The sequence below is a fragment of the Frieseomelitta varia genome, unplaced genomic scaffold, assembly GCF_011392965.1.
Source record: "Frieseomelitta varia isolate USP_RPSP 00005682 unplaced genomic scaffold, Fvar_1.2 scaffold_522, whole genome shotgun sequence".
NCBI lineage: Eukaryota > Metazoa > Arthropoda > Insecta > Hymenoptera > Apidae > Frieseomelitta > Frieseomelitta varia.
Window position 1 is genome coordinate 449,126 of NW_025110282.1, and position 21,043 is coordinate 470,168.

The window sequence follows — 21,043 nt, forward strand, 5'->3', positions numbered from 1 at the left end:
ATGAATAACTAAAGGAAGCGCGAAATGAAAAAATATCGGAACGTTGAATAATTAATCGGAACGGAGCCAATTATTTCGCGAGGAACGTCGACGTTATCTGCGGAAACTGAAGGAAATTTCGTTTCTTTTAATTTACAAGAACACAGGGTTTATTGGAAACGGAACAAAGAAAGTAACGAGACGGAGTTATTCCTTGGCCAAGCATCGCTCTCTGCACAACTTCGTTGATAACGACTACGTAATAAGAACTTCCCCTGGTAGCATGTTGCCGCGAGTAGAAAAACATCGCGTATTACGAACATTATAATCAGATACGGAAACGAATAACGATCGTACATGGGACGGGAGCTAGATAGCGGAAAGGGAAATAAGAATATTTATTCGAAAATCAATACTCGCCCTGTAAGGCGTACGCGGTACGGAAAGAACACGGTTACGCGAACACACAGCATCGATATACGAGTCCCTCATACTTATTCAATGAAGGAAAAAAAACAACACGCAAGAAAGTACTTTGGCGTAGTAGATACACACTGTGCGCCCGGCGTACAATGAAATTCACTCGCTAGGATGGATCCTAACGATTTCAATCTCCGACTTATCTCGCGAAAGGAGGATACCCGGAATCAGAATTTTCTACTACGGTATCCCAAATTAGTAAAGTGCACGCGAAACAAACAAAGGATCTGGAGATGCGAGGTAAAGAGAGGAGAGCGAGGTGGAACGAGTGGTGAGCCGTGAATGGCGAACAAAAGCCAACCACGTAGGGGTGAAAATAAGAAAAGCAGAGGATAACGACATCTCGTTACAAGTATCACTTTCATCCGCTTGAGATTCAACGCTTCGCAACCAGCGCGAAAGAAGCGTATAGTCTCGCGTATTCGGACACCAGGACCGCCGATTCTCGTTACCGTGTAAATATCTAGATACTTGGCACGATTCCGAATATTCGACCTGTATCTTTGCTCTCGCGTCGTCGTTTCGTCGAATGAAGAAACGAATGGAGAGCGAGAGACAAGAGAGAAGGGAAGAAGAAAGGAGGAATGTCTCGTCTTAGACGAGAACGAAATCGAGAACGTTGAAAAGAATGGAGCGAATGTGATCGTCGTCGTTCGGCGAATGTCCGCGTGCTTCGACGTCGTCGTTATATATGAACGTAGAACCGGCACTTTCTCTTCCGCGAGCCTGCCTACACGATTCTCGGTTTTAGCACGAATAGTCTAGCCGTGTTGCGGGTATCAGCTGTTCCCGATGACATTAATGACCGGAGAAGAGCAACGTCGTCTGCCTTTGAAAGCTGAATAAGCGGCGACATCGTCGCCGCCGAACCCGTCGCGCCGCGTCCCATTCCGTTCCGTATAATCCGACGAATTAACCCTTCCGACCTGACTTTTCTCTAGTCGATCTTTCGTTTCCTTTCTTGCTGAAATTTATAGCTTGGAATCGGAAATTTACGGTGGCCGCGAAAGGTATTGGCACGTACACTCTTACACCTCGCGATAAAGCACTTTTTTTATCAGGTTTTCATTCGTTCATTCAACACATAATTTCCCATAGTATCGTATTTTTGTAATTGCATGAAAGTGTAATTTTGTAAAATTCGTAATAAAAACGCTGAATTCTATGTTATTAAAATGTCTCGGTTCTTTTACTAACAGTGATTAATTTGTATCCCTTTTCATAAATATTTGATCCAAAATTGTTCTTTCCAAAGATACGAAATATTTTTATTCTAACAGTGCTTGTAAAATGATAGTACAATAATTCATCCGACACCTAGTTGAAATATCAGACAATAGGGAAGAAACACAAATTTTCGAAATAAAATTCGAAATATCTCAATTTTTGGTTACAATTAAAATTATATTCTTATACATGCGATACATGTTAAGTTATTGACAGGAATCGTGGATTACCGATATTTTTGATTTATGTGTTAATCTGATTATTATTCTTTTAATCATAACATCGATTGAGCCTGATTGATTAAATACAATTGTGCGCCAACACTTTTACCACGCGCAACCATATCTCAGTGAACGATTCTTCCTAATTTCCCTGATTTAATCTCTTTCTCCATTTCTCCATCTCTTCCTAATTTCACTTGAAGCAAACTGCACCGTGTGCAATCGGGCAAACTAAAACAACGTAAAACAACGCAGCTACGAGATTCGTATCGTCCCACACGGAGGAGACAGAGATATCGATTGGAACGTATTACATGCCCCAGCTAAGGTCAAAAGGGTTAATTCCTGCAGATATAGCACGCGCTGCGCGGTTAAACTTAATCGTGGATAAATCAGCGGGTTTCCGTGATATTCGGAAAACTGGTAATCAACGAGAGACGAGATCCCCCCGTTAACTTCCGTATTTCAACCGAACGAGTTTAATAAATGCAAGCATAAGAAGACACCGCGCGATAAATCATCGCCGCGCGACAGGATTTATACGTGTGCACCGCGGCAAGAAGGGTGTTCATAAATTCCAAGTAGAAGTCAAAGTTTGCCAATTAGAATAATATGAAAACCGCTCGGTTCGCGGATTTACATGAATCGTCTATTCGCACTGCCGGTATCAACTCACGCTCGTGACAAATGACCAGAATGGAATAATGCCAACTTTGCTCTTCGCGATTAAGATTGTCGAGCTCGCCGGTATATCCTGAATAATCGCTGGCATACATTATGCATGGACACCGGTTGAAAAACTTGCACGTGAATTTAGATCGAGCGAGATACCGTCTAAATAAACAAAGCTCGATCCTTTCCTCTCCAAGGCTCGGTTAGAAATCAGCGAAACATTCCGAGCTGAATCGAAACACGTCGATTAAGAAAATCGCGGGGACAAATCACGTCCTGATAACGTTCGCTGCCGTTCTTTAACGTGTTTATTATTTATGTAAATAAAGCAGTCCAATGACTGGTTACAAGCTTTCCTAACTATAACCTGTTGCTGTGTTAACAAATTTCCTACCTTATAAATATTAATATCGCGCCCAGATGTAACGTGGATCGTGAGCAATTTATAATTGACATAATTCACGAAGGAGCAGCTCGCATGGAAAAATATTCAACGTGGAAAACGATGTGGAACTCCATATTTCAAGCTAGAGTAGATTTATATACACACATCTATAAGTCGCGTCTTAGACAATATATCATTACTTTCTCCTTTCGCTGCGGGACCCGAAGAAATGTATATATTTCCATAAATACGTCTCTTTTTTCCTGACTTTCTCCCGTCGAAGGAGGTCCGTAAATGTTTGATGAAAGTTCATGGATCACGCAAAAGGTTACTGTACATATTTCTTTAACAAACATGACACACTTTACTCATCCCGATGCGCGTCTCGTGTTTACACCTTCCGATGTAACACATTTACATCTTTCACGTTCTTTCTTACGAAGCCAAAAAGCAGCGAACGCGACTAAATGGAAATGAGAATTCGTTTGCTGATAAAACATACTTGCTGGAAATGGGCAAAACAATGAAACATTATTTGTAATGTACGCATATCTCTTGAACGTTCATAAAATATGCTAATGAATAATCGTACATTTTAAATCGCTCTGGCTGTTTAAACGAAAAATGAATCGCGTATGCAAAGCTTTATTTCGATTACTAATTTATGTAAATGTGTAATATCTTATTTATTTTATACAACCGGTATAAAACAGTAACTACAGATTTTTATATACAGTAACTGTTATTAATATTCGGACACCACAGCCTGCATATTTGTTCGTAATAATCTTATTGAATTGCTTTTTAATACATTAAAAACATAAATTACTAGAAATATAGATTAATAAGAGTCATACTGTACAAAATATCCAAATGTTTTTTATAATATTTAATCGATATAAAAGAACATGTTTTTTAAATTATATTCTCATATGAGTTTGCATAAAAATCTGCTGTCTAATAATAATTTTATAAGTTTAATTGTTAATAACATAATATCCAAAGATGAGATTTTCGTGTATAATTACCGACTTACTATTTTACTTGAAATAACAATCTTCTAAAGTCATCTAACAAAAATTTTGCAGATAATTAAAATCGTAATTTCACGCGACTGTTTTTAGACTATAGATATTCAAAATTTATACTTAATTTCTAGTAAAAGAAAAAGAACATTTGTATTCTATAAGAGCGAAAAGAAAGTTTCATCGAAAGAAAAATATAGATTCTCACTTCAATTAAGAAAGAATGTTGTTACATTGTCAAAGTTAAAAACATTCATCGCGCATGTTAAACGGACCTTGTTAAATCTCAATAAGCAATTCAAGCAAGAAGAGCGCACCGACCTTCGGATCATTCGAATCATTACAAAAGAAAATAATTCACTTATTATGAACAATAGGCACTGTTCAAGTAGTAGACGGTCATAGTAGTGATCGATTTACATTTGCTACAGGCAATTATGCAGGTTTCCAGCCACTGAACTTTCATCGAGCAACGAAAGATGTCGAATGAAAATCAAGGGATTTATTAGTAAACCCCTTATCGACGAGAATAAAAAAAAGGAGTAGAAATAGCGTAGCATAAAAGTGTGGAAACATTCAAACTAGAATATAATTGATACTCTCGAAAAATATAGAGTTGATATCGAGAATGTTTCTGAACAAATGAAAAAGTAAAAAACGTTGCAAACGTGAGAATTATAACATTGACGATATTTTCAAAATTGTTTAATACAGGGATATCCGAACAGTCGCGGGATATGTCCAATGCAAAGTTTCAATGCGCGAGAAATGTGGAAACACTGTCACAAATCTTATCACGAATCTCATTACGTGACGTTTATTTATATTTAAATGTAACTTATGTTTGCGTACTGCGCAGGCCTGTAAATCATAGATGTCACTCGCAGACACTATCGCCGTGCATACCTTCAACCATCTGCAAATCAACCACTGTCGAAAATATTTTAAACCCTCCGCCGCATTATTGTTACAATTCCCGGATAATAATCAGATTGTTATACCGATAAAAATATCTCAAACATTTTAAACTGATTTATATCGTGTCTATCATGTAAATCATTCGTCAACCTTGTTATTTTTAATCGCGAACGCTTTTCCATGAAAATCTCCCCGCGTGGTCATAATGATCATAGAAACAGTGGACAGAAACGAATGGGCGACACGATCGACAATTTGGGATATTTTCCTGTAGTCTGGGTACGGGCCCAGCGTGACCACAAGAGCTTATCGTGGTCGGCCACTACGCGTCGTTACGCTCGAATCGTGGGGCCCCTCGGGCGAAAAGCTTGAAACCGGTTCTGAGCGTACAGAATGGCTGGGTAGCCGGTCAACACGTATGTACAACTCGCTACGACTTTCTAAACTTCCGTCGCATAGCTAGACGCGTACTTTCGAGCTGTACGCTGTATTTTTACACTTTTCTCCGTCAACCGGTGTCACGGTGGAAACGTGCCTTAATGCCGATGATGGCACGCGTGCGTTTACGAACTCCGAAAACGTCGCTCCATTACAGTAACGCGTAATAAAGTACGAGGCGAAAGAATGTACGTATTAAGGTTCATTGACGTGACGAAACGAAGGATTTCGTGTATCTGTGAATGTTTCGGAGCTGTACACAAACAAATCCAAGTGTTCGATTCAGTTCCAAAGGCGCGTTAAGCATTTGTTTACACTCTTGATAATACCGGGCGCAAATTCCAAGAAACGATAATAGAACGAAAAAAACGAGAATGGAGATTTTTGACGATATGTTGTTTGTATTACTTTGTCAACTTTAGCGAGGAATACACTCCAAAACATACGGATTAGTTAAGACAAGTTTAGACAAGTTACTCGTTATTTCTAGTTGAATAGACCTTTCGACATAAGACGATGTACAAAATGGTAGAAAAGAAATTGAAAAGAAACTAAGTACTTTTGTACCTCACGCTAGAATCGACACATCGTGACCAAACGCTGGCGTCTCGTCCGTGCACACGTGTATTTACTATTTATGATAAAGGATAGAGCAGTTGTACGAATGAGAATAAACTAACTGTTACTGCACTTCGTGCCAAACGCCATGCGACTCTTGCACGCTACCGGCATTCTTAATTACACCGGACAACGGTTCGTATTCACGACACTTTTTCTACCATACCGGCTGAGTGATTGCAGGCGTTCGTAAACTTCGCAAAGTGATAGAAGACCCTAAGACGGCGGTAGGGTCTTCTATCACCGGTAGGAGCTTCTATCAACCAATAGGAGCTAACGGTACAATTTTTGAAAGTGAATAATCAAAACTCACCAGAGATATTGTCTGGATCGGTGCGAAGCGTATTCTGCCAGTGTCAACAGCCCTCGGCGCCGATGAATCTCACGAAAAAGAATTCCAATTTGGGTGTTTTTTTTAGCAAAAGAATCTTCGTGGTAAAACCTTCGCGGGAGAGGGGGGGGGGGGGGGGGGAACTGGTTTTTCCGTTACAAAACGAATGTTAAACACAGAAAAATAACACTGAAAAAAAACCACCACCGAAGTTTCACTGTCCCGTTCGATAGGACGTCCCACGTAATTGCAGCTTACGATGCCGCAAGTCGCGTCACAAAACGAAAAGAAAAAAACGAATTTCGGTCGGCTCACGTAAAAGCTTCGGTAGCTATCGCGAGAGGGTAACACGCATAGGACGGAACGAAACACCACGCGCGCTGCTCGAGACGCAACTGCCGCCACTGCCGACTGTATTTCCCGCTGTACCCCACTTCTTCTCCCACGGCCCCCACCATTTCTCTCTACCAGTCAACCATACTCCCCACTCCTCTATTAATGCTGCTGCTGCTGCTGCTGCTGATGGTGCTGACTGTCGTCCTTTCCGTCCATTCTTTGGTCCCTTCTTCGGCCTTCAACAATTCTTCGATACCTACGCTGCACGCAATAATCTGTACATGTCAAAGACCCTCCAGACACTTGTCACGAATGCACGAATATGCACACGTTCACGAACTGCGAATTTTTTTTTGCCGTTGGTTTTCATGAACACTAACAACGCGCGAAATGTAGCGCGGTAACGATCGATTCATTTGAAAACAATTAACTGCGTGACAAACTTTATGCGTTACTTATTTGTTTTTAAGAGGATAATCGTTTTTTCTGATTGTAGTCGTAGAGACATTCGCATGTACACGAGCAGTAATACGTATACTTATCAATGTGTGCTTTCAATGTTGCACAGCTATAATTACCGTAAGCAAAGTTTGTAGAATCGTTTAGACAGAGAAGGAGATTCTCCGCGATACGAGATGTGAAATTTTGATGCTTTTAATCTAGATACGTTCTCTTTTTCGTGAAATTATACGGCAGTGAATTGGACGCCTACGTGCATGTATGCGGCGCGTAGACGCTCTAATGGACACTACGGCGGCGTGTGATATGGAGTAAGTACAATTGTACAGCAGACTGCGTGACGCTGCACGCCGAGGGCGTGGCAAAATATTCAAGTTGCTAATAAAGCAATTTATCGCTATGCAAAAAAATACTAACGTTCCATATTCATTAAGATAGTTCCACAATCTTTCTAATAACTTTTAGATGTTAAACAATGGTGTGATATAAATCGATCGCGTTACGAAAGAAGAAAATTGAAATTTTATTCGAAGCAAGCGTAAGAAAGTTTTATTCCCAATAATCTTTACTCGTGACACAATAAATAATGAATTTAACAACAGAAATATAAATAAGCTTAATAGAAAGAACATTTTAGATTCTATTTTTGCAACTTCCAAAAACGAAATATATATTTTATGAGAATTCACTTCTAGTATATTAAATTCAGTGGTCGGAATTAAAGGAAAATTGTACGACAAATGATCCTTCGCCTACGTCGTAATTTCACGTGAGTTGCATCCGACATGAATCTCGGAGAAGGAATCGTCACCGACAACAATCGAGGATAGATTTTAATCCGCGAGAGACGCAACAGTAGCAGAAAACTCTCTTCTTTGGAGTAGTTTTGTAGGTTGGTTGGAGAGTATAGCGCAGCCATTGGAGCACAAGCCGCGTAACCTGTTCTCATTTTTATCGTCAGCATCAGGTTTCAGCGCAGGTGAGCTGCGAAGGTGCTCCAAGCCGAGTCCAGCGAACCAGCTCGTGGTTCTCGGGCATTTCCTTCTCCCTCGTCATAGAAACGCATTGACCTTCGGGACAAAATGCCGACGATCAATGCAGACGTTGCATCGTATTATCGTTATTCGAGAGTATAACTGAGATTCGAGAATACTATCTTATATGGTGACCTACCAACTAACACCAGCTTTAATTAATTGCAACAGCAAGCGTTCTACCCTCTATGAAATTTAAAACCAAGCTGGGGGACAATCTGCTCTTCCAACCCAACGAAAAGAACTCGACTAAAAGCGTCGTACTAAAAGCGAAATAATTTCCAGCTACAGGTGCCGTCAGTATGCTTTTATCAATACGTTAAGAATTAAAATCATCGCGAGTTAAAAAAGAAAAAGATTTTTACTCTTTGATAGTTTGTATTACCTTTATTGCGTATCAAAAGCGAAAAATTTCTCACTAAATATTCAAGGAACCTAACGTACCTCTGGAAAATTGGTGACAAAGGATACGACTGGATCGTATGTTATATTAATGGATAAAAGACATGATGAATTCTACTGTCATTTCTATAGGATTTTATTAACATTGTTACTCCAGTAGTATTAATTACAAATACCAATTTGCAATGTTTGGTACTAACAAAAGAGAAAGATGTTTAAAAAAGAACGAATAAAAAAAAGAAGGAATAAACAAAACAAGATTATGAGTACGTACATAATTTCGACATTATAGTATAGTGTGACAATGAGCGGCTGCATTATTTAAATACAAATTCTACAATCTTAATAATTTTAATGAACGTGTGATAACTGATTGCTTGAACAGACGGATGACGATATTTCCGCTGAGAAATAATTTATTCGATAAATGACACACGATATCGCAAGATTTTCTGGTAAAATAAGCTGCACCAAATGATATAAATTTACAGATAAAATTTATACTATTATTGTACATTGTCTAAACGTTGCAAGGATTGATAAAGTATTTTGTAATGCAGTACGCTCAGGTCAAGTGCGATAGGAGTATAAAACTCTAAAACAACCCTAGTTGGGTGCCCAGCAGTGTGGTTTCAGGCTACGCATTCTATACGACCTCATAAGAAATAACATGGTTTCGCTTGATATTATCAAGCATATCTTAATGCGCTAAATAAAACAGTAATTTCATCATTTTTAATCTGAAATAAACGATAGTCATCTTTCTTCTCTTTCTTCTCTTTCCTGTGCTATAATAATTTTGTAATGATCTACATGTTATTTACTTATTAAACAACTAATCAACTAATTCATTTTGCATAACTAGTCGCTTCGTGATACATATGACACTAACGATCGGTTCAAGGGACCTCGTAATCTCTATCATTGTTATCTCCTCCCTCCCATCTCTTTAACCCACCTTCTCCCGTAAGTACATTAGTTACGACCGAACAGAACATCGAGCATATTATTTCTAATACTTTACTTACACGCTATTATGTACAGTTATGAATATCGCACCGTGATTTGCGTGATACCTTCCCCCCTTCCCCTTCCCCTTCCTCCCAAAAAAGACCACTGAGTACCATTCTATCAGCACGATGCAATTATGAAAGACGAAAGTACTGTTCAAAACCGGTCGATTGCTTGACGCATATTGAGAGATAGAGTAGGGTAATAAAAAATAGTAAAAGAAATGAGCGAGAGAAAGAGAGAAAGAGAGAAATACACGACGGGAAACGAGAAAGAAAGTAGAAGAAAGAGGGGACATATATGCGTTCGAAGTATGCTGTACAAAAGTTAGTTTCTGTCCAGTTTTATAAACGACCGATTCTAATATTCGATGAGCACCGATCGCTTTATTATTCTACGTTATCTTTCGCGGAGTTTTTTATAAAATCGCTTTCTGAAATATCCGTCGTTTATAGAACTGGACATTTGTCGCGAACAACGGTATAAATTTTTTTTTCACAAGTTATGAAATAGATATTAGAATTGCGATCGGTACAGATCAGCGGCTACGTGAAAGCCAATGGAAGAATAGTATATCGGACTCTATCTCGGTACTAATATCCACCATAGGGTATTCTAAAAGATTAACGCTATGGGAAAGTGAATATAAAGTTTAACAATTAAATAGACGTTTTCAAATAACAATGTGAAACATGAAACATGAAAAATAAATAACAATCAAACGTGAAAAGTAACGAAAGTTCTTAATTATCTGTAATATAAATATTTATAAATCAATTAAATTGGGTTTTAAGTTACGGGTAAAGTAAAAAGTAAATAATTAAAAAAGTTCTTCATTTTTTTATAATATAAATATTTATAAATCAATTAGATACCTTCTTTTTAATAAACTTATATTCACTTTCCGTCCGTTCATACCATCACAATTATACATACATTTAATTTCACCTTATACTTATAATTTAAAAATCGCTTCATAGCAATTTAAAAGACAATAAGGACGGGTAGAAATGTTCATGATAATTCAAAATTAAAAAAAAAAAATACGATTTCTACAGAAATACATACATGTACTAACGTCGAGTCATTCCATTGGCTCCGTACAGTCGTTTCACGTTGTCGCATACATTATACATACACTAGTAAAGAAAAAATTATTTAATTGTATTATATTTACATTATCGAGATATAAAAATACTAACAATAAACATACCTATAGACAAGATCCTCCAAACGATTCACCTCTTTAGAAATAAACTAATTCATAATCGAGTTTGGCAGTAATATTGTCCCTATCTAGTTGCATTCTTATTGTTGTTTACAAGACCATCATTTCATTCATTGTCATTAAAACATAGCGTCTTACACGTCTCACATTTACACGTTTCCTTAACGCTATCCATTAACTTTTAGTCTCTATCCTAAATTCTTTGCTATCTTGGAAGATTTCCATTGCTCGCTGCACAGGCCTTTGCTGTGGGTTAATATAAAAACAAATTTTTTTGTTATCTGTATAGCTGTCATGTACCCGGGTCTCAGTGACAGCGATTTATTTATAAAAAACATGCGACTTCAAGTATTGTTTCACGTATTATTTTTCACCGCTGAACCTAATTTATAAAATTGAGTCATAAAAACACACAATGCAAAACATACATCTCGCATTCATTAACAAATCTATTAATCATTACTTCTTTTCCTCTCGAAAAAGTAAGTTTAAATGCATAATGAAATGATAAAATGATTGACGATGAAAGCATTCAAAAAATTGACCGACTTTTCGAGTAATCAATAATGATACAAAATTATACCGATAATTTAAATTAACGAGTATAGGTTCAGCGAAGAATTTTCGTGCCACACACTTGTTACAGTTGAGTGTAATAGCATTCGTGGTAGCAAAAACTATTTCAATGTAAATCATGTTCAACTTCCTAGTTTTAAAAAGAATGATAATAAAAATGATAATAATAATAATAAAAAAAAGAAGAATAATAATAATAATAATAATAATACTCGACATATTTGTCGTAACAACGTTTCACAACGTTTTACATTGCGAAAACGACATACACACGCATACACTGATATGTGTACGCATGTGTACAGTAAGAATATTTAGTATGCACAGATATATTATCTCATATCTCTAGAAATATAATAAATTTTATGTATATATCGTACGTGTATTTATGTGCACAGTCTCACTAGCACTGTTACAGCCCGAATAAGTGTCGTGCGTATAAATCTATGATTTCTTTAAAGACAGTTATGTGGAAGAATAATGAAACGACAACTTGGCGAGACACGTGGAATTCACGGTATTTAGTTGACACTTTGTCTCTAAAGTTGCGTATTAAATTTTATCAGAATATTCGACTTATATAATTTTCTCCTTAACTTCTGAATAACATTTCCTGAGCATTCAACTGATGATGTCGGAAGTCCAGCTTTGTTCAGTTACAATGGTTTCGCTCCAACAGACGAATAACTCGTGGCTGATTCACTTATTCACAATATTGCACAGCTCACCAACGCTTCTGCTTCGAGGTGTATACCGTGATTTTTGTTGTACGTTTGGTAACAAATTAGCCTGCATCGACGTCCTTTCTGAAGTTTTCAAAGTGATATCTGTTTGTACATCTACATGCGATGGACTTTTCAAACGTACAGCATGATGAGGACTCTCGCGATTCGTAGTAAATCGGGAAAGTAAACTGGAATCATTGGATAAAATTTTTGAGCTTGCAGCCAACCTACAAGCACAAGGAGAACACTTTGGTAAGTTTATCATAATTTTATCCGGCTCGATTGTCAATGATGATCGACCAAATTTTCTTAAGGGACTGGAAAGGATTCTTTTAGCTTTCAGTTTCTTTTCCATGGGATCCTGGGTTTTTCCTTTATCTTTACAAGTCTTTTCGAAACTCTTACTTGCACTTTTAGTTCCCCATAAAAACTTTTTCGTAGATTCTACCGATTTTTCATTATGAGCTTGTGCTTCGTGCTCCTCGAGCTTCTTACCTTTTATAATTACATCTTTACTTAAGATTTTACAACAATGTTTCTTATTATTCTTCGTACACTCTGAATCCAAAACAGATTCTATACTACTATATTTAAATTGATTTATAGGAGATTTCTTCTCTGCTTTGAACTGACTTTGAATACTTTGAATACTTTTGCAGTCTGAAATGCTTTTATTATTATCATTAGGAATATTGGGAAATGATTTTTCTCCGATCGCAAATTGACGGCAGTCTTCGACCTGTATGTCAACCAAAGTTGTATGAGATATTTGTGTGTCAGCTTTTTTATGGCCTTGACCAAATGAATTCTTCAGTGTCCTGTGAACAATATTCTTTTGACTTTTACCAAATGGATTTTTTAAATTTTTCGGCAAAGAAATGTGCTTTTTCGCAACTTGACTAATATGATTCAATCGGAAGTTATGGCGAATAGAAGTACCTTCTAATATCGTTTTATTGTATTTATTCTCTTGAACATTTGTTGCTAGTTCCTCTTCTTTCACACTCTTCTCGTCTTGTTGAATAGCTTTTTTCGAATTACTATCTAAACTTGAATTATCATCTTTGGAACATGTTTCCTTTAAAGAATTTTTACAGTGAATCTTCTGATTAACATCTATCTGCTGATCACGAAAAAAGAAACCATCGTCCGTAGAAACGGAAGATGATTCTTCGTCACAGGGGCGGACAAGTGCCTTCACCCCTGTGAGAGGCGATTGCTAGACAAGCTTCTCAGTCTGCGAGCTTGTCGAAATGGAGCTGGTAGTATTTGAATTATTAGAAGTGGTGTGTCCTTGACTGCTCACGTGTGTATGTCCTCCTCCCTGCCCCCCCTGATTCTGGGAGAGGCTCAGTCGGCGTCAGTTTATCAATTCCACACTTACAAATTGCTTCAGTCGCTCCAAATATTGGTCATATAGTTCCACATCATTATGACCAGCACCCTAAAAGTATAAGCATATAATGGTATTTGCACAATTTTTTGTCTTCTTTATTCGAGAAAGAATAAGTGAATGAATAATTTTGTATACCTCAACCCATAATGGTTCTACTGCTCTTGGACATCTCTCGTAAATCGCCAAACCATGACTAAAATTTATTACATCATCCTCAGTCCCATGAATCACCAAAACCGGAGATGTCACTTTGGGTACTTTGTCTATACTATAAAGAAAACAGAAACTTCATTTTATATGTATAGTACCATAGAGATTTTATAAATTTATAAATTTATTTATAAATTAATGACATAATAAGCTTAATTTTTATTTATTTAACGTGATTTATTTATTTATTTAACGGAAGAAACAAATATGTAATTATTGTCATTTAACTTAATTTAATGACATGAGAAAGAGAAAAACGATACGAACAGATAAGCGACAGCAGAAGTGCAAAATCTATTAGCAAAGCATGTGTCAACGGATCATGTAATTTATAGGTTTCCATGACGCAGGTGCATAGATAAACTTTTATTGCTTCCCACACTTTAACTCCGAAAAACTGTCACTCGAACGCAAAAAAAATGCACGCGGTTATGGGACATTGTTGCAAGCTTCGGTGCGAACTTGTTACGCCGGTCAATGCGTTCAATTTATTTTAAACTTGGTTTAAACTGTAAATATAGAATCAAATGTTTGTGTATATGTACGTATACATATATATCTACACCACGTGTATGAATGGATGTATACCTGAGCTGGATGATAGTGTCATGCGCGTAAACTTAGCTGTGCAAATCACAGCATGCAGTAAGTGGATTATAGATCGCGTTTCATTTAACACGGTAAAAAGGGGGATACGTTAAAAAGGAATTGAACGTACCTAGGGAAGGCGTCGAAGAACCAAGTTCTCTTAGTATTGGGGAAAGCGACTCGCATTCCCGACATTAAAGGTGAATGCAGAACAACTGCGCCAACCTCGTATCGCGCGGCCAGATCGACCGTGGGTACAGTCCCGATGCTCTGGCCATATAGAATGATGTTTTCCGGGCTGATGCCATAACGTGTTCTGAGAGCATGCCACGCAGCGTCTATGTCCGCGTAAAGGTTCTTTTCCGACGGTTTGCCACCGGAGACTCCGTAGCCCGAGTAATCGTAACTGAATATGTTGCAATTTATTCTGGACCCGAGTCCCAGATAAAAACTAGACATCTGTCCGAGATCGACTGCGTTCCCATGGGAGTATAAAATGGTAAAACGTGCGGTGGCCGAACACCGTACGAACAGACAGGCTATTCGATTCCCTCGTGACGTTCTTGCATAGAAACCTTCCACCGACTCTTTCTCCCTTTCCGTGTATTGCCATTCCGCTCTTTCAGACAGGGAAATTGTAACCTTGGATCCTTCGTCCTCGATGAACGCGTAGGTAGGCTCAGGTGGTAGGAACGCTAGCTTCGCAGCGATTCTGGACGGGCAAGGTGGACAGCAAAACAAGCAACACAGTTCACTAAAACTTAACCCGTTCATCGTTCCACGGGGGTGTTACGCGCACGCGAAAACGCCGTTTATCAAGTTCGCTCGTAGAATCTCCGCATCGAGATTATCGGTTCGATTTAGAGGCAACTCCATGCACTGTACTTGCCGTGTACGCTCAGTGATTCAATCACAATGTCATTTGTTATCGTACTCCTATAAGAGCCCCTCACGATGAATCAGCCATGACGGGCTCGCAAGGCGGATGATTTCTCTCCCTCCTGTTTCCTCTCTTTCTCGCATAATACCCCCACCTACTGCGTGTTGCGCACTTTCATTGTGTTCAGGTGAAATGAGACGTGAGACAAGGACAAAAGTCATACCGCTGCTTTGCTACGTCGCTCTTCTCTATTCATTGCTTCGCTATTGGTGAAACATTTAAAACCAACGAGATGATTCGATATGCAACGAAGAATGATCGCGTATTCAAACGCTGGCGTTTCGTCGCCAGTCCTGCACTGCCAACGTTTCAAGCGATAATGCGTTCCGCGTCGCCGGAACATGGGAATGCACCTTGCGGTTCTAGTGACTTTCTCGAAAGAAAGCTACGAGGTTAGCAATAGCAAACCTTTGGAAAATCGATTAAATCCGGGTATATGGTAGAAACTCAACTAACTCGACTAGTTTCATGTTGTTGCGTGATCGTTGCCGTTCGCTATATAGTTTTGGCCGATGGCGGCTGTCAACTGGTGTATCTCCGTCTTTCGTGGAATTCGTTCTCATCAGTTTTCCAATCATCTCGAAAATTTCCACTCACAAGTAGTTACCACGCATCTGCGTTAAATTGATTTTCCTATGAGTCTGTGAAATTATCATTTACAACATTTGTATGACATCGGGCAAAGAAACAATGGGGTAAGTGAACGTGGTGGTATTCCGCACCGTCTTTTAAGGGTGTGTATGTACACGCCAAGTATGATTCCCATATCGCGTACAAGTACGATAAACGATCCTTAATTCCTCTATTACTAAATACCGTCAATTGAAATAGGTCGTCTTTCATTACGTTAACTAATGATGCATTAACTATCTTTCCCGTCTATTTACTATCGTATCTCCGACATCATCGCTGATACGTATTTAGGTGGGTGCATACATAGGGAGACTCTGGACCAGAATGTTTTTCTTCTCTCTCTCTCTCTCTCTCTCTCTCTCTCTCTCTCTCTCTCTCTCTCTCTCTCTCNTCTCTCTCTCTCTCTCTCTTTCATACACACACACCCTCTTTCTATATATATAACCATGAAATAAAATAGTGAAAGTGGGATAAGTCGGCATTGCGTGAAATGTGTTTATTCTAGTTGTTTACTTTCTCGGGCATCGTTTCATATCTTTGGATTCCAATTGTGAAAATTCATTCCCACAATTCGTACAAATATTTGTCACGTTATCGTCTACTCGGTAGTTTTCTAACGCGAGGATGCATTCGATCAAAACATTCAGATGCTGTTTTTTTCTGTTTTTTGTGTAACATATCAAGATTTTTGTACAATTATATCACTTTCTTTTTAACTTCAGCTTTATAAATAATTTCATATTTCATTAAAGTGATGATAACGAAGTTAAATATTTTTTACTTTTATTGTAATCATTTTTCACTTTATTTGTCAAAATTACATATTTTAAAAAATAATAAATACATATACATGTGTGTATATATATATATATATATATATATATATATATAAATTGTACATATATTGCACTGTGAAAAATTAAAAAATTGAAACAAAAATGCAATTGTTTTTATAAATACAGCCAATAATTGTTTGTTTATATTTATTTCTTTTGTTTTCCTTCAGATTTATATGATACAGCCTACATTATTGTAATCCCAAATTGTAACATTATTAAATTTTCATTGCATTAATTTTAAGGTATGTAAAAAAAAAAATGTAAATTTTTTGATGTATTTGATTTTGTTATGTTCCTATGGAATATACGGTAATAAAGTTCTACGAAAAAAAAGTAAACTTTAAGATATTCGTTATTATTAAAATACCTATAATTTATATTCTGACTATAAATAGATGCTGCATGTATTAATTAAATCAATATATTTAAATACCTAAGTCTCTTGCTTTTAATAAATTACAGCGAACAACCAATTTTCACGTGTAAAGCACACGTGTTTCATATTGATCCTAAGACAAAAAGATCTTGGGTATCAGCATCTACAGCAGCAGTATCTATTTCATTTTTTTATGATTCAACAAGGAATCTATATAGAATAATTTCTGTTGAAGGATCAAAGGTAATTGAAAGATAAACTGTTATAAAATGCAAATATTCATTTTATTTAAAAAATAAACATTTTACCTTTTTCTTTTAGGCAGTAATAAATAGTACTATTACTCCAAACATGACCTTCACAAAAACATCACAAAAGTTTGGACAATGGTCAGATGTTAGAGCTAATACTATATATGGTCTTGGCTTTTCATCTGAAGTAGAATTAGGAAAGGTTTGTGAAATATGTCTTAAGTTAATGTACAGTCATTTGTACACTGTAATCTCAAAGACAATACTATTCATTTGGCAGTTCATAGAGAAGTTTCAGGAAGTGAAGGAAGCCACTAAATTAGCTAGTGCTAAATTACAATCAAACAGCTCATCCGTTACTCCTGCTACTAGTGCAAATGTTAGCCCAATTACATCAAGATCTGGTATGCCATCATCGGAACAAGATCTTATAGATCCGCCAAATTCGTCGATGATTAATTCCAATGTATCAGCATCGAATAATCCCAATCCAAATGCCAACATGATCTCTACTCAAAACAGTGTGTCTTTGGTAAGCAGCAGTCCCTTACCTGGTAGTTGTCAGAATAAAGTGGATGATGAATTGAAAAATGCAGTCCATTCAAGATCACAGAGTGTTTCTCAGCAGAGTACAGAAAGTCCACAACATCAAGGGAAATCATCGCAACTTAGTTCGACGCAAGGTGGACAATCGGCTGAAATGCAGCTTAAATATGAGAACGATAGGCTGAAACTTGCATTAGCACAAAGTTCGGCGAATGCTAAAAAGTGGGAGGTATGGTTTTTATCATTATATATAAAATTACGTAACATATGATATAATTTGTTAGAAAACATTTGTCTGCAGGTTGAACTAACTACTTTGAAAACAAATAATGCCAGATTAACAAGTGCATTACAAGAATCCACAGCTAATGTTGATGAATGGAAAAGACAGTTACAATTATATAAAGAAGACAACGCAAGGATCAAAACCAAGTATGCAGATCTAGAAGCTGGAAAAATAGCAGAAGGCAATAGTGAAGCATTAAGGTTGAGAGTTGAAGCATTAGAAAGTGAACTTAGAACAAAAAATGAAGAAATCAAAGCTCTTACTATAGCTACAAAAAATAAAGATTTTATAGTACGTATATATTGTAAAATAATCATATTAGATATTAATAACTAATAATAATTTTTTAAATGACAAAATTACTTTTTAAAATAACAAAAAAAGTAAAATATTTCAAATGAACATGTAATAAACTCATAATTTTATTTTTTTTAGGCCTTGCAGAAAGAAAACGCAGAACTTCGTGAAATGTTAAGGGTTGTTCATGAACAATTAGAACTTGCATTAAGCGCAAATAAAGTCCAAAAACAAAATTTGGATACATTGAATGCCAGATTAGCTGGATATATACAAGATTTGGTAACTGTACATCGAGAAATTACAAACACATTGCAATCTTAAGTTCACATGTAGTGATGTCTAAGAATATTTGTCATGGGAGTTTTGTATTTATGATATAAGCGAAGTAAACAAATGGACGGTGTAGATTAATACAATGGGAAAGGTTCCAAAAAAAACATGCATAGTAAAAAAAAATCTTAAAAAATAAATTAAGAACACTATCTTTAAATGATAAAGATAGATTGCATCTCTTTAACATCTATTTTATGTTAATGATAACATTTGATATTTTTTCTTCATGTATCATTGTATGTTTCTCTTTTCGTGCCATATTCATATTCTTATTGTATATAAAAATGTGTTCTTTTCTAATATCATTTTACATATTGTGTTTTCATAATTTGTATACTTGTGCACATAAAAAAGAATTTTGTATGTCGATATAAATGTAGAAAATACTTTTCTATTTCTGCACAGACAAAAACGTATTGTAAATTTACGTATGAATCTATCATATTGTATTATGAAAATAATTTCATAATTATTTTTACAGATTATTTAATTAAAATTTATAGTATTCTTTATACAAATTGTTACGATCAAATTTGATTAATTGTGCAAATCAGATTTATATATACATATATAACTTGTTCTTTCTGACAATTGTGTTTAGATGTTCGAGAAATAAATTATAGTTGCAATTATGCTGCAATCATCATTATTAATGCTATTTCACTGATTACTGTCGATCTTTAGCTCATTGCTAATCTCTACAACTCTTACTATAGTATTATAGCTATTATTATGATTATTAATGCTATTATAACTACCTCCACTACTATTGCTGCACTACTAATTGCTGTTATTATTACTCATAGTATCATCATTAGTGCTACTTCTAATGTTATTACTGTTATTGTCAATCAACTTGTCATTATATGCCTACAAAGGACTTTTATGATATTTAAAAACATAAAACATATCAAAAATGTCACAAGATTTGGTGTGATACATGTTTGTCTATGTTTTTTGGAACTTAGCCCCTTGGAGATAACAATAAAATTCAGTTACCCATGAACACAAATAAAAAAGCTGCACAAGTAACATTAGTAACGTTTAGCGATACTCAATTATGTAGTATAACTATTTAATTCAGCTGTACATTGTATCCATATTGTTCTAGCACATATTATTTGCCTTTATCAATAGTATAAAAATATGTAAAATTGAAGAGTCTGGCATGAGCTGTACAGAATCATTGATATCTAATATAATATAGTATAACATGAAAAATATAGAACTCATTTACAATGGGTAACTTAGTGGTTTGAACATGATCTAATATATCAACGATGAGAAAATGATGTTTTTGAAATATTTTGTTAATTTTCTTATAAAAACTATCAATTTATTGTTAAAAAAATTAATTCAATTTTTGTAATATAAATGATTTATTATTTAAATTTTACAAATAATCTATAGCAATCAAGCCAGATATTCTTCAATATGTTGTATTTGAATAGCATAGATTCATTAGGAAACAAAATTTGCCCAAGGATGCTGATCGATTGTCTTAAAGAGGTCAAAGTGATACTTCATGTAACAATAATTTCTAGTAGTAAATGAAGTGCAAAATACTAAACAAAGCACTTTTTATTGTATTGACAGTATGTATGTATGTACGTAAAATGTTATGGAAATGAATTTTAAATTTGAGGAATTGGAAACAAAAGCCTCGCTTGCCACATGTGTAATCCTAATAAAACATTTTCAGATGGTTTTTCTGTGTATTATCAATTATGGTAATGATTATTATTATTATCCATATTTCCATAAATTGACATTGTCTGGTAATTTGATTTTGTAATTGTTATTAATGGAATATCGATACTTTTTTACGACATATTATGTTGCATAGATATCTCCATAATTGAAAACTGAGATTATGGAAATATGGAAATATGGTGGTTTGCTTCATTTATTTATACATTTAAAAAAAAATGTAACACGTTTGTAATGACACTCATTCTCCACTTTAAGTTATAGTTTACATATACCAATAAACTTATAAAATCGTACATAAAGCATAAATTAAAATTATATTCTTACATTATGTAATGTAGTACTCAAATTATGTTTACAATATAACAAAATATGTAAACATATTTATAATAATAGATTAGAAATAGTGTAATACTAACAGGAGCAAAATTTGATTAAGTTTGAAAGGATTATTAAAATAATAATACGACATATATTATATTAAAATAAATACGAAAGTCAGTAACAAATGGTTGTATTTATATCATTTTGCACAATTTGAATACTAATATTTTGACCGATTTCTCCAAT

General features: G+C 35.8%; 3 protein-coding genes across 6 annotated transcripts in view; 1 reads left to right on the plus strand and 2 right to left on the minus strand.

Annotated features, from left to right (window-relative positions):
• The window catches only part of LOC122533363 (semaphorin-1A-like), a 372,885-nt gene extending 365,497 nt beyond the window's left edge, over positions 1 to 7,388 (minus strand). Inside the window, exon 1 of the mRNA XM_043662998.1 lies at positions 6,277 to 7,388. The gene's annotated coding sequence lies outside the window, so the exon portion shown is untranslated. The remainder of the gene's footprint in view (positions 1 to 6,276) is intronic.
• A 1,252-nt stretch (positions 7,389 to 8,640) lies between these two features.
• On the minus strand, positions 8,641 to 15,500 carry LOC122533359 (alpha/beta hydrolase domain-containing protein 17B). Of its 2 annotated transcripts, XR_006307693.1 has the most exons (4): positions 14,390 to 15,500; positions 13,597 to 13,729; positions 13,005 to 13,509; positions 8,641 to 12,883 (listed from the first exon to the last, which is right to left on the minus strand). XR_006307693.1 is itself a non-coding variant. In XM_043662993.1 (3 exons), the coding sequence occupies exons 1-3, from the start codon at positions 15,031 to 15,033 to the stop codon at positions 13,426 to 13,428; spliced, it is 861 nt and encodes a 286-aa protein (XP_043518928.1). In that variant the 5' UTR covers positions 15,034 to 15,500; the 3' UTR covers positions 13,002 to 13,425. The 2 variants fall into 2 exon arrangements, 1 of the variants encoding a protein (XP_043518928.1); XM_043662993.1 differs by lacking the exon at positions 8,641 to 12,883 and having other exon boundaries at positions 13,002 to 13,509.
• A 21-nt stretch (positions 15,501 to 15,521) lies between these two features.
• On the plus strand, positions 15,522 to 20,471 carry LOC122533358 (homer protein homolog 2). Of its 3 annotated transcripts, none has more exons than XM_043662992.1 (7): positions 15,523 to 15,894; positions 16,839 to 16,913; positions 17,134 to 17,290; positions 17,369 to 17,500; positions 17,579 to 18,073; positions 18,146 to 18,421; positions 18,566 to 20,471. In XM_043662992.1, the coding sequence occupies exons 4-7, from the start codon at positions 17,399 to 17,401 to the stop codon at positions 18,749 to 18,751; spliced, it is 1,059 nt and encodes a 352-aa protein (XP_043518927.1). In that variant the 5' UTR covers positions 15,523 to 15,894; positions 16,839 to 16,913; positions 17,134 to 17,290; positions 17,369 to 17,398; the 3' UTR covers positions 18,752 to 20,471. The 3 variants fall into 3 exon arrangements, with proteins under 3 accessions (XP_043518925.1, XP_043518927.1, XP_043518926.1); XM_043662991.1 differs by lacking the exon at positions 16,839 to 16,913 and having other exon boundaries at positions 17,579 to 17,830; positions 17,927 to 18,073; XM_043662990.1 differs by lacking the exon at positions 16,839 to 16,913 and having other exon boundaries at positions 15,522 to 15,894.
• The last annotated feature ends 572 nt before the right edge of the window (positions 20,472 to 21,043 follow it).

Excerpts from the sequence above, each read along its gene's own strand:
- LOC122533359 (XM_043662993.1), bottom strand. The coding sequence starts at position 15,033 with ATGAACGGGTTAAGTTTTAGTGAACTGTGTTGCTTGTTTTGCTGTCCA. Across the intron at positions 13,730-14,389 it reads TTCTTCGACGCCTTCCCTAG|TATAGACAAAGTACCCAAAG; the intron begins GTACGTTCAATT and ends TTTTCTTTATAG. Across the intron at positions 13,510-13,596 it reads TAGAACCATTATGGGTTGAG|GGTGCTGGTCATAATGATGT; the intron begins GTATACAAAATT and ends TTATACTTTTAG.
- LOC122533358 (XM_043662990.1), top strand. The coding sequence starts at position 15,869 with ATGACATCGGGCAAAGAAACAATGGG. Across the intron at positions 18,074-18,145 it reads CGAATGCTAAAAAGTGGGAG|GTTGAACTAACTACTTTGAA; the intron begins GTATGGTTTTTA and ends ATTTGTCTGCAG. Across the intron at positions 18,422-18,565 it reads CAAAAAATAAAGATTTTATA|GCCTTGCAGAAAGAAAACGC; the intron begins GTACGTATATAT and ends TATTTTTTTTAG.